General features: G+C 46.4%; 1 protein-coding gene across 1 annotated transcript in view; it reads right to left on the minus strand.

The window, feature by feature from the left end:
• dnai3 (dynein axonemal intermediate chain 3) overlaps window positions 1-14187 on the minus strand; it is an 85493-nt gene that overhangs the window by 20265 nt on the left and 51041 nt on the right. The window contains exon 14 of the mRNA XM_052013159.1: window positions 9652-9736. Within this exon, the coding sequence (XP_051869119.1) occupies window positions 9652-9736 (85 nt within the window). The remainder of the gene's footprint in view (window positions 1-9651; window positions 9737-14187) is intronic.

A 14187-nucleotide genomic window follows, 5' to 3' on the forward strand; every position in this document is an offset into this window, starting at 1 on the left:
CAGTAAATATATTTACATGGAATCACAGAGCTCTACAGTTTATCTTCTTTTCGTATTTCTTAGTAGCAAGTCTGGGTGGCACGCAGACAAAGCTTTTCACTGTATCTTGGAACATGTGACAATGGTTAACCAATTACTTCCCCTCTTTTCTTCACTGTCTGTAAGGAGTTTGTACGTTCTCCCCGTGTCTGTGTGGGTTTCCTCCGGGTGCTCCGGTTTCCTCCCACATTCCAAAGACGTACAGGTTAGGAAGTTGTGGGCGTGCTATGTTGGCGCCAGAAGCGTGGTGTAACGAACCAGCAACAAAAGAAACACACTGAGCATGATTCAGTGTTAAAAACTATTTTATTAATCACTACTTATGATAATACATAAAATAAAAGTAAAAATGTTAGTATGTTAGAATTCAAAAATGTTAAACCTCGAACGTTAACCCCAAAACTAAACTCTTCGTGGGTGTGTGTGGCAAAGTCCAAAACTCCCAGTTCCGGAATGGTTCTTAAAGTTCAGTTCCGCAAACCATAAGGTGAAACATGAGCAAGGGCTTCTTCAACAACCACCGTTGTCAGAAGATATGACGTAGATGTAGAGAAACAGAGAAAGTAAATACGAAATCCAAATGTTCCACAATGGAACCCAAACGACACTCCAGTGTTTACTCGGTAGTGACTCCCTCACCCCGAAAAGCATCCGAATCGTGGTCGTTCACACACAAATACCTGTTTCTTTCTACAGGTCAGCAACAAAGTGAACTCCACCGGATTACTTCCAACTTCCATACATGGATTTCAGTGGCAGACACAGTTATAGTTTCTCATCCATCGATAGAGAAAACTAGCAGGCTGGTGTCTCTCTCCCTTCTCTCTCTCTCTTTCTGCTTCTTCAACAACGTCATTACGTCCTTTATCTTCTATTGACGTAAGCACGCCCCACACACACACTCTATCTTAAAGGGACTTTCACTGAGTCCGTAACAGTGGCGACACTTGCGGGCTGCCCCCATGAACACTCTACGCAAAAGGTGCATTTCACTGTGTGTTTCGATCTACATGTGACTGATAAAGAAATCTTCTTTTATCTTCTCATCTTTCTCTCTGTTTGTTGCTCCCGGTTACAGCATTGGCAGTCTTGTGTCTCCTGTACAACTGCAGTGAGATTTCTTTACTCCTGTGTCCATGCAATGCACGTTTTGAACAGAAGGGGATCGGAATGTCACCACCCACCCTGACAGCCTCCAATGCACCTGAACCCACAATGCAAGATCTGTCTTCCAGAGACTGAACCCACGGTAAGTATTTGGCCCAGATGGTGTCCCTGGCTGTGTCCTTAGATCCTGTGTAGATCAGCTGGTGGGGGTATTTGCAGATATTTTTAACCTCTCTCTGCTTCAATCTGAGGTTCACACCTGTTTTAAGAAGACCACTACCATCCTGGTACCCAAGAAAAACAAGGTAATATTCCTTAATGACTACCACCCGGTGGCTCTGACATCCACCGTCATGAAGTGCTTCGAGAGGCTGGTCATGGCACGCATCAACTCCAGCCTCCCAGACAACCTCGACCCACTGCAATTCACCTACCACTGAAACAGGTCCATGGTTGACACCATCTCCCTGGCCTGACACTCATCTCTGGAGCATCTGGACAGTCAAGACACCTACGTTAGACTATTGTTTATTGACTACAGCTCTGCCTTCAATACTATAATTCCAAGCAAACCCACCTCCAAACTCTGAGTCCTGGGACTCAATACCCCCAACAACTGGACCCTTGACTTTCTGACCAACAGACCGCAATCAGTGAGGATAGGCAGCAACACCTCCAGCACGATTATTCTCAACACTGGTGTCCCACAAGGCTGCATCCTCAGCCCCCTACTCTACTACCTATACATTCATGACTGCGTGGCCAGATTCTGCTCTAACTCCATTTACAAGTTTGCAGAAGGTACCACTGTAATGGGCTGTATCTCAAATAACGATGAAGGAGAGAGAGAGCTTAGTAACATGGTGTCATGACAACAACCTTTCCCTCAATGTCAGCAAAACAAAAGAGCTGGTCATTGACTTCAGGAAAGGGGGCGGTGTACATGCTCCTGTTTACATCAACGGTGCTGAGGTCGAGATGGTTGAGAGCTTCCAGGAGTGAACATCACCAATAGCCTGTCCTGGTCCAACCACATTGACACCATGGCCAAGAAAGCTCATCAGCATCTCTACTTCCTCAGAAGGCTGAAGAAATTTGGCATTCAGTGAGTCTGTTGCTGATCTGTATTCCAAACCCAGCTACCTACCTTGGTTCCAAACTCTTATATTGCTTGCTAACCAAAACCTAGCAATATCAGATTTAAAACCATTAATTGAGCTGGCAGTGGCTGGATTTTCACATTTCCTCCGTCCCAGTTGCACTCTGCCCTCCACTCTGCATCTCTTGCACCAACATAGATAAACTTAGAGCATGAGGAACAGCACCTCATCTCCTTACTGGAACGTTACAGCCTTCTAGACTCAACAATGAAATCAATACTTTCATTCAGTAACGACTGGAGGCCTGTAACTAGTGGAGCAGCCCAGGGGTCACTCCTGGGCCCATTGCTACTTGTTATCTATATCAATGATTTGGATGAGAATGTACAGGGCATGGTTAGTAAATTTGCAGATGACACTAAAATAGATCATCAATACCTCTACTTTCTCAGGAGGCAAAGAAATTTGGCATGTCCCCTTTAACCCTCACCAATTTTTTTAATCGATGCACCATAGAAAGCATCCTATCCGGATACATCACGGCTTGGTACGGCAACTGCTCTGCCTGTGACCGCAAGAAACTGCAGAGAGTTGTGGACACATCACGGAAACCAGCCTCCCCTCCATGGACTCTGTCTACACTTCTCACTGCCTCGGTAAAGCAGCCAAAATAATGAAAGACCCCACCCACCCTAAACATTCTCTCTTCTCCCCCCTCCCCCCCCCCCATTGGGCAGAAGATACAAAAGCCTGAAAGCACGTACCACCAGGCTCAAGGACAGCTTCTATCCCACTGTTATAAGACTCTTCAACAGTCCCCTAGTATGATAAGATGGACGCTGGACTTCACAATCTACCTCATTATGACCTTGCACCTTATTGTCTGCCTGCACTGCACCTTCTCTGTAACTGTGACACTTTATTCTGCATCCTGTTATTGTTTTCCCTTGTACTACCTCAATGCACTGATGTGATGAAATGATCTGTACGGATGGCATGCAAAACAACTTTTTCACTGTACCTCGATACATATGACAATAACAAACCAATTCAATTCAAATAAACCAATGGGAACAGGTGGTGTCATTGACAATGAAGGTGCTGATCAGGACTTACAGAGGGATCTTGATCAGCTGGGCAAGTGGGCCAAGGAATGGCAAATGGAGTTTAATTTGGATAAGTGCAAAGTGATGCATTTTGGGAAGACAAACAAGGGCAGGACTTTCACAGTGAACGGTAGGGCCCCGGGGAGTGTTGTAGAACAGAGGGACCTTGGAGTACAGGTACATGTTTCCCTGAAAGTGGTGTCACAGGTAGAGAAGGTGGTGAAGAAGGCTTTTAGCTTGCTGGCCTTCATCAGTCAGGGCAGTGAGTATAGAAGTTGAGATGTTATATTGCAGTTGTACAAGATGTTGGTGAGGCAGCATTTGGAATATTATGTTCAGTTTTGCTCACTCTGCAAAAGGAAAGATGCCATTAAGGTGGAAAAAGTTCAGAGGAGATCTACGAGGTTGTTGCTGGGACCTGAAAGACTGAGTTATGGAGAAAGGCTGAGTAGGTTGGGACTTTATATGGAACGAGCTGCCAGAGGAAGTGGATGAGGCAGGTACATTAATAATATTTAAAAGGTACCTGGACAGGTACATGGATAGGAAAGGTTTAGAGGGGTATGGGCCAAACATGGGCAAATAGGACAAGCTTAGCAAGGAATCTTGGCTGGCATGGACCGGTTGGGCTGAAGGGCCTGTTTCTGTGCTATATGAGCATATAGAATATTTTTGGTTTGCATTTCTAACATTCCTTCAGGAATCTCGTCTAATTATTTTCTATTGATCCTACCCTTAGACTTGAGTCACCTTGCAGTATTACCAAGCCCCTGAATAAATTACTGGCTAAACTTCAAACAGTTGTGGCTGAGTTGGGACAAGATAAAGACGAAAGAATGAAATAAACACTTTTGTTTTAATTGGGGGTAATTTGCAAAGTCAGGTGGTCCAGTTGTTTCTGGGTGGGGGAAATAGTTTAAACTATGTAATTACTTTAAGACATTTCAATGACGCCATAAGGTGTATCTGTGGAATGTTTTACCTCAGTAAACATTGTTTTTTCACCCAATGGGCATTCAGTCCATTGCTCCAATGCAGAGAGGTGATTGGCTGGTGTCTCAGGCTGGGATTGGCTGGGCAGAGGCAGACCAAGGGATAGGCTGAGAGAGAGGCTGCAAACCCCAGGAGTGACAGGGAGGGAGGGGGAGACCCCAGGAGTGACAGAGGGGAAGTCAGAGACCCCAGGAGTAGGTATGGGAACAGTTCAGATGATCCATTGCAGTGAAGGCCTGGTCCATGGAATCCATCAGTTCGGCGGGATCACAGTTTGGATTGGCCGTGACCATCAACCTTCAGTGTCGTTCAGTCTCCACCGTCTCTCAGACCTTTCCTCTGCTTCTCTCTGAACCCACCCACTCACACCCCTCCCCTCTGCAACCTGAAAATTATTTCAAACGTTTCCCAGCTCAGATGGAAGCAGTAACTCTGTGTCTCTCTCCCTCCACAGATCTGATTTGTTGACCATCCCCAGAACTCCTTGCTGAAGATTTCTTTCCCAGTCTCTCTCCCAAATGGCCCGCCTCCAATCTTAAGGATACGTTGCCTTATCTTCACCCATGCTATCAATTTCTTTCAAAGCCCCAAACATGTCAATCAACCATCTACCTTCATAGACTCATAGAGTCACACAGCACAGAAACAGGACCTTCGGCCCATCGAGTCCATTCTGACCATCAACCACCCATTTACACCAACCCTACACTGATCCCATTTCACTCTCCCCACATTCCCATCAACTCCCCCCAGATTCTACCCCTCACCCACACACTGGGGGCAATTTACAGCAGCCAATTAACCCACCGACCCGCACATCGTTGGGATGTAGGAGGAAACCGGAGCACCCAGGGGAAACCCACGCGGTCACAGGGAGAACGTGCAAACTCCACACAGACAGTGCCAGAGGTCGGGATCGAACCCAAGATGTGAGACATTGCTAGGATGACAAGACCTTTTTATTTACTCCTTCCTTGTATGGATTATGAGAGGCTAAGGGAGCTAGGGCTTTATTCTTTGGAGAGGAGGAGGATGAGGGGAGACATGGTAGAGGTGTACAAAATATTAAGAGGACTAGGTAGAGTAGACAGCCAGCGCCTCTTTCCCAGGGCACTAATGCTTAAAGTAATGGGTGGGAAGTTCAAGGGAGATATCAGAGGAAGGTTTTTTATCCAGAGAGTGGTTAGGACATGGAATGCGCTGCCTGGGGCGGTGGTGGAGGCAGGTACATTGGTCAAATTCAAGAGATTACTAGATAAGCATATGGAGGAATTTAAAATAGAGGGATATGTGGGAGGAAGGGGTCAGATAGTCTTAGGCGAGGTTTAAAGGTTGGCACAACATTGTGGGCCGAAGGGCCTGTATTGTGCTGTACTGTCCTATGTTCTATGGTTCCTTGTAATTCAGCCCTTGTAGCCCCAACACTGGGGACTGCACTCCCCCCAAGGACACTATGTCCCTTCCCTGATACAGCCCAGGTGTGCACCGTGTGCCAGATGTTTCCCAGAGCTTTAGGCTAGATTCCTCTTTATAGCCCTGTTCTCTAATTATTAAAACTAAGATCTCATTAGCCATTACGGGGGATCTTGATCAGCTGAGTAAGTGGGCTGAGGAATGACAAATGGAGTTTAATTCGGATACGTGTGACGTGTTGTATTTTGGAAAGTCAAATACAGGACCTTCACAGTGATGGGCAGGGTGCTGGCGAGTGTTGTAGAACAGAGGGCCCTTGGAATATAGGTATATGCCTCACTGAAAGTAGAGTCACATGTATTTAATGTTGTGAAGAAGGCTTTTGGCACGCTGGCCTTCATAAGTCAGGGCATTTATAAAAGTTGGGTGGTTACAATGCGGTTGTACAGGACACTGGTGAGGCTGCACTTTGAGTATTGTGTTCAGTTTTGGTCGCCCTGCTATAGGAAAGATGTTATTAAACTGGAAAGAGCGCAGAAAAGACTTAGAAGGATTTTACCAGGACTTGAGGGACTGAGTTATAGGGAGAGGTTGGACAGTCTAGGACTTTATTCCTTAGGGTGTAGGAGACTGAGAGGTGATCTTATAGAGGTGTATAAAATCAAGGGGCATAGATAGCGTGACTGCACTCAGTCTTTTTCCCAAGGTTGGGGAATCAAGAACTAGAGGGCACAGGTTTAAGGTGAGAGGGAGAGATTTAATAGGAACCTGAGGGGCAACTTTTTTTACACAAAGGGTGGTATCTATGTGGAATGAGCTGCCAGAGGAAGTTGTTGAGGCAGGTACAATAACAACTTTTAAAAGACAGTTGGACAGGTACATGGATTGGATTGGAAAGGTTTGGAAGGTTGTGGGCCAAACACTGGCAAATGGGACTCACTAGGATGGGACATCTTGGTCGTCATTGACCAGATGGGCCAAAGGGCCTGTTTCCGTGCTGTATAACTCTATGACTCTATTTATTGTTGTAGCAAGGTATACATTTTACTGATCTGCATCAAAGGCTCTTCAGATTTTTACAATTTTTTGTTTTTCATGATTTAAATAAAACTCATATTTACTCTTTTTTGACCAAAATAAAGGTTCCCTCACTTAACAGCAAGTGCAATGTTTAGGAAAATCAAAATGCTGCAGATGTTGAAAATCTGAAATAAAAACTGAAAATGCTGGAAACACTCAACAGGTCAGGTAGCAGCTGTGGGAAGGGGAGCAGTTAACATTTCGGCGTTTTATGGTTTTATTTCAGAAGTCCAGCATCAGTAGTTTTTTTTAATGTTCATTTACTGTTGAGTTCTGAGAACGGACCTGAAATATTAACTGTGTTTCTCTCTCCACAGGCGCTGCCTGACCTGCTGAGTGTTTCCAGCATTTTCAGTTTTTATTTCAAATGCTGGAAACACTCAGCAGGTAAGGCAGCTTCTGTGGAGAGAGAAGCAGAGTTAAGGTTGATGACCCTTTGTCAGAACTGGCAAAGAAAGAAAAACAAGTTAGTTTGAAGTTACAGAGAACATAGAACAGAACAACACAGTACAGGCCCTTCGGCCCATGATGTTGTGCTGACCGATATAAACCTTATGCACACTCTATCTATCCCCCTCTCTACTTCACCTCCCATAACCCTCTATTTTTCTTTCGTCCACATGCCTATCTAAGAGTCTCTTAAATGCCCCTATCGTATCAGCCTCTACCACCACCCCTGGTAGTGGGTCCAGGTACCCACCACTCTCTGTGTAAAAAACCTACCCCTGACATCTCCACTGAACTTCCCTCACACAGCTTAAACGGGTGACCTCTGGTATTGACCATTGCCGCCCTGGGGAAAAGGTGTTGGTTGTCCACTCTGTCTGTGTCTCATAATCCTATCCACCTCTATCAAGTCTCGTCTCATTCTCCGTCGCTCCAAAGAGAAAAGCCCCAGCTCGGGGGGGGGGGGGGGGGAGGGATGGAGAGAGAGCAGGAGAGGGAGAGACAGGGAGAGGGAGAGACAGGGAGTGAGGGAGAGACAGAGAGAGAGAGACAGAGAACAAGGAGGATACGTAAAAGCTGACAAATGCAGGTCAGATCTGTTGCTTCTCTCTCCACAGATGCTGCCTGACCTGCTGAGCATTCCCAGTACCTGATGCAGTGTTGAGGGTCTGGCACCAGGATTGGATGGGGACAGGTAATGGCTGGTATTTTGTTTATAAGAGTGACATTGAAAAGTGGACCAAATCCAATGCAGTTGCGATAGACTCATCAGCACTGTGTTGCCAAACCATGGGCAGGAAAACCAACCATTTGTCAACACGCCTGCTACAAAGGAATGAATGAAGCTTTGTTTATTACCTATTTGCATTTGGTACAGAATTCATGCCTTTGCTCTATCGCCATAATTTGATCTTCTAGACACAACCTGCCAGTGATAGGACCATGAAATTATGAGGGAGTGTTTGTCTGTCCCACCTGTTAAAGTGCACTCTAATAGGGGTTTGATCTATGGACAACATCTCCCTCACTGAGGCCCTGGTTACATTCAACCAACGACATTGGACAGACCCTAATGTAACGGTGCAGCCTTGTGCCTGACACCAGATTCTGAAACAGGAACTCTATTCTGAGCTCTGATTAGAACACGGACAGAGGAATAGATCCAAGGAAGTGCTCAATTCCTCCTTGAAGAAACACCATGTTCCCTGACCCCTGCTAATCTCTGGCCCAAGACCACACAAAGTGGAGAAGAAGCATTCGCAAGGTGCTGGGAACCTCGAGTCCATGTATTGGGAGCTCACAGAATCCCACGGTAAGCAGTGGAAAGCAGGTATCACCTTACAAACTATCCACCCAGCTACGACCCCGGGGAGTGTTGTGGACCAGAGGGACCTAGGAGTACAAGTGTATATTTTGCTGAAAGTGGCATCACAGGTGGACAGGGTGGTGAAGGCAGCGTTTGGCACACTGGCCTTCATGAATATGGAAGTTGGAAAGTTATGTTGCAGTTGAATAACATGTTGGTGAGGTTGCACTTGGAGTATTGTGTATAGTTTTCGTCGCCCTGTTATAGGAAATATGTTATTAAACTAGAAAGAGCGCAGAAAAGATTTACCAGGATGTTGCCTGGACTTGGGGGACTGAGTTACAAGGAGAGGTTGTGTAGATGAGGACTTTATTCCCTGGGACGTAGGAGATTGTGAGGAGACCTGATAGAGGTGTATAAGATCATGAGGGGTATGGACAGGGTGAAAACACACAGTCTATTTTCCCAGGGAGGGGGTGCTAAAAACTAGAGGGCATAGATTTAAGATCAGAGGCGAGAGATTTAATAGGGACATCAGGGGCAGCTTCTTCACACAAAGGGTGGTGCGTATTTGGAATGAGCTGCCAGAAATAGTGGTTGAGGTGGACACATTAGCAACATTTAAAATCCATCTAGATAAGTCCATGGATAGGAGAGGTTTAGAGGGCTATGGGCCAAACACGGGCAGATGGGACCAGCTCACTGGGCAACACAGTCGGCGTGGACGAGTTGGGCCGAAGGGCCTGTTTCCGTGCTGTATGACTCTGACTTGAACCACTTCCTGCCCCATCTGTGGCCAAGTCTGAGGTTCCCACAGTGGCCTCGTCAGGACCCACAGAAATGGAAGCAAGCCATCCTCCATTGCTGGGGACTGCCCAACATAATACTGGAGGTGCCCATCTGTGAATCACCCCCTATGGCCATCCCTTATATCCTTCAATAGCAAAATCATTAGATGTGACAAGAACTCAGATGTATTCCTTGAGATAAAACGTACCCTGAGGAACCTGTGCCGAACCCAGAGTTTGTTTTACTCAGGGGGTGGGAGGTGTAACCGTACCGTTTATCCTGTTGGTGCACTTCTCTCTCATGCTGATTCGGATTGGGCTGTATTCTCCACTGCCTTCAATCTTAGGTAGTGTCACCTGTTGGAGAGACAGGAAGAGAGAGTCATAGTCACAGAATCATAGAATGTGGACTCTGCCCAACAATATCAGGGGCACATTCCACCCCATCATCAGTAGTATCTACAGGAGGTGATGCCTCAAGGCCACATCCATCATCAAAGATCCCCACCATCCGGGCTGTGCCACCTTCTCACAGCTACCATCGGGCAGGAGGTACAGAAGCCTGAAGTCCCCACACCACCAGGTTCAGGAACAGCTACTTCCCTTCAACCATTCGGTTCTTGAACCAACTGGCAAAACCCTAATCACTGCAGTTTAGCAACTGTTACGGACTCAGTGAAAGTCCCTTTTAGAGAGTGTGTGTGTGTGTGTGGGGCGTGCTTACGTCAATAGAAGATAAAGGACGTAATGACGTTGTTGAAGAAGGCAGAAGAAGAAGGAGAGAGAGAGAGAGAGAAGGGAGAGAGACACCAGCCTGCTTGTTTTCTCTATCGATGGATGAGAAACAATAACTGTGTCTGCCACTGAAATCCATGTATGGAAGTTGGAAGTAATCCGGTGGAGTTCACTTTGTTGCTGACCTGTAGAAGGAAACAGGTATTTGTGTGTGGACGACCACGGTTCGGATGCTTTTCGGGGTGAGGAAGTCACTACCGAGTAAACACTGAAGTGTCGTTTGGGTTCCATCGTGGAACATTTGGATTTCGTATGTACTCTCTCTATGTTTTTCTACATCTACATCTTATCTTCAGACAACGGTGGTTGTTGAAGAAGCCCTTGCTCATGTTTCACCTTATGGCTTGCGGAACTGAACTTTAAGAACCATTCAGGAACTGGGAGTTTTGGACTTTGTCACACACACACACGAAGAGTTTAGTTTTGGGGTTAACGTTCGAGGTTTAACATTCTTGAATTCTAACATACTAACATTATTACTTTTATTTTACGTATTATCATAAGTAGTGATTAATAAAATAGTTTTTAACACTGAATCATGCTCAGTGTGTTTCTTTTGTTGCTGGTTTGTGACAAAATTGGGGGCTCGTCCGGGATTTGAACCCGGGACCTCTCGCACCCCAAGCGAGAATCATACCCCACACCACCAGGTTCAGGAACAGCTACTTCCCTTCAACCATTCGGTTCTTGAACCAACTGGCAAAACCCTAATCACTGCAGTTTAGCAACACTATGACCACTCTGATCACTTTGCACTAAAATGGACTTTGACTTTTTTTTGTTCTACTTGTGTTCTTTCTTGTAAACATTGTGTATAATTTATGTTTATGTTTTTCTTGTGAATGCTGCTTATCTGATGCTCTGTGCCTGTGATGCTGCCGCAAGTAAGTTTTTCATTGCACCCGTGCACACATGGACTTGTGCAGATGACAATAAACTCGACTTTGACTTTGAACAATGCAGCACAGAGGGAGGGCATTTAGCATTGCTCATCTATCCCACTCACTGACTGCCCCCTAGTCTGCATCCAGAACCTTGGGTCATAGAGTTATACAGCATGGAAACAGGCCCTTCAGCCCAACTCATTTGTGCTGACCAAGTGTCTACCTGAGCTAGTCCCATTTGCCTGCATTTGGCCCATGTCCCTCTAACCCTGTACATTTTGTCTCCATCCAGTTGCATCTGCTTCCACTGCCCTTCTAGGTGGAGAGTGACGGATCACGATTCCCAGCTACCCCTCTGGATCACCTTAAACACATGACCTCTGGTTTTGTTCATGACGTTAGAACCAAATTAATTGAGATTAATGCAAATTAACACAGCTCGTTACACTGGATATTCACTGGGTCCAGTGTCCCCAACGTTATACATGGGAAAAGCGGCTTCATCCATGCAATTCCTTCCCACAAAGTGGCCAGTGCACCTTCTTCACCTTGGCACCCATGGTCACTCGTTGAAAATAAGGGACCACCCATTTAAGCCAAATGAGGTGAATCTTTTTCCCTCTCAGAAGGTCTTGTCTTTGGAACCTACTTCCTCAAAGGGTGGGGGAAGCAGAGTCTCTGCAAAGCCAGAGGTAAATTTATCCTTGATTGATGAGAAATTTGTTTGTCCCCTTTGACTCTCACCAACTTTTACTGATGCACCATAGAAAGCATCCTATCTGGATGCATCACGGCTTGGTACGGCAACTGCTCTGCCCAAGACTTCAAGAAACTGCAGAGAGTTGTGGACACAGCCCAGCGCATCACGGAAACCAGGCTCCCCTCCTTGGACTCTGTCTTGACGTCTCGTTGTCTTGGTGAAGCAGCCAGCATAATCAAAGACCCCACCCACCCGGGTCATTCTCTCTTCCCTCCTCTTCCATTGGGTAGAAGATACAGGAGCCTGAGGGCACGTATCACCAGACTTAAGGACAGCTTCTACCCCACTGTGATAAGACTATTGAACAGTTCCCTTATATAATGAGATGGACTATGACCTCACGATCTACCTTGCTGTGACCTTGCACCTTAGTGCACTGCATTTTCTCTGTAGCTGTGACACTTTACTCTGTACTGTTATTGTTTTTACCTGTACTACATCAATGCACTCTGTACTGACTCAATGTAACTGCACTGTGTAATGAATTGACCTGTACAATCTGTTTGTAAGACAAGCTTTTCACTGTACCTCAGTACAAGTGACAATAATAAACCAATACCAATGAGGGGGGCGGGGATGTTACTGGGGGTATATGGGAATCCAGAGCTGAGGTCACCATCAGATCAGTCGTGATTTATGGAATGGCAGGGACAGACTTGAGGGGCTGAGTGGCCTGCTCCTGGTTCGTGCATCACAAACCCAGAGGCTGACTGGGGAAATGTCATACACAGGCTGCAAGAAACAATCTGCTGGAGGAGCTCAGCAGATTGACCAGCATCTGTGGGGATTATACCGAGATTGTTGGCTTTCAAGGAGGGCTGTGTGGAGGGAGATCTACTGTACAGTTAAAATCGGGGAGGGGGAAGTGCTTCGTTTACACAAGGGCCCCTCAGCAGACGGATGGCTGGTCCGAAGTCTTGTAGCGGTTAGCGTAACTATTACAGCGCCGGCGACCCGGGTTCAATTCTGGCCGCTGTCTGTAAGGAGTTTGTACGTTCTCCCCATGTCTGCGTGGGTTTCCTCTGGGTGCTCCGGTTTCCTCCCACGTTCCAAAGACATACAGGTTAGGAAGTTGTGGGTTAGGATGTAGGGTAGGTAAGAAAGCTTATGGGGTATTAGCATTCATAAGTCGTGGGATCGAGTTTAAGAGCTGCGAGGTAATGATGCAGCTCTACAAAACTCTGGGGAGACATGATAGAGGTGTACAAAATATTAAGGAATAGATAGAGTGGACAGCCAATGCCTCTTTCCCAGGGCACCAATGCTCAATACAAGAGGGCATGCCTTTAAAGTAATGGGTGGGAAGTTCAAGGGAAATATCCCAGGAAGGTTTTTTTTACCCAGAGAGTGGTTGGGGCATGGAATGCACTGCCTGGGGCGGTGGTGGCGGCAGGTACATTGGTCAAATTCAAGAGATTACTAGATAAGCATATGGAGGAATTTAAAATAGAGGGATATGTGGGAGGAAGGAGTTAGATAGTCTTAGGCGAGTTTTAAAGGTCGGCACAACATTGTAGGCTGAAGGGCCTGTATTGTGCTGTACTGTTCTATGTTCTATGATTCTACATTGGTGCTGGAAGCGTGTCGACATTTGCGGGCTGCCCCCAGAACACTCTGTGCAAAAGATGCATTTCATTATGTGTTTTGATGTACATATGACTAATAAAGATATCTTAAAAAATCTAATGTTCCACCAACCACGTCTCTGTACGGTACACACCCAACAGTAAAGTCTCATGAATCTCTGCTGCAACACAAAACGAAAAGGACATTCATTTCACAACCTCAGGCAAGTTGTTGAGGTGACGTCACTGGAGGAATGACCCAGTAACGATTTACGAGGAGGAGTAGGTCACTCAGCCCCTTCAAACTGCCCCACCATTTCATAAGAACATGGCCAATCCCCATTCCCACCCACCCAGTGTCCAAGTGGATAATGACCAGAGAGGCAATGCCCGCCCGATGACACAGGGAGATCTCCCCTCCTCCACTGCCATATTGTGCTGCCAGAGAGGGCAGTCAGGCCTCAGGATTAGCACCTTGTCAGAAAGGTCTACAGAACCCCCTCGATGCCACAGGGGACAACTGGAGTTCTGTGCTCTGCAGTGGGAGTTGAACTCATAACCTTCTGAGGGTGGAAGGAGAGTTGCCCGCTGAGCAATGAGCAGCCAACATAATAATGCGACCCCACCAATCCCGGACATTCTCTCTTCTCCCTTCTCCCATCGGGCAGAAGATACAAAAGCCTGAAAGCACGTCCCACCAGGCTCGAGGACAGCTTCTATCCTGCTGTTATAAGACTACTGAATGGTTCCCTAGTACAATAAAGATGAACTCTTGATCTCCCAACCTACCTCATCGTGGCCCTT

This window comes from Pristis pectinata, chromosome 3 (genome assembly GCF_009764475.1).
Source record: "Pristis pectinata isolate sPriPec2 chromosome 3, sPriPec2.1.pri, whole genome shotgun sequence".
Classification (NCBI taxonomy): domain Eukaryota; kingdom Metazoa; phylum Chordata; class Chondrichthyes; order Rhinopristiformes; family Pristidae; genus Pristis; species Pristis pectinata.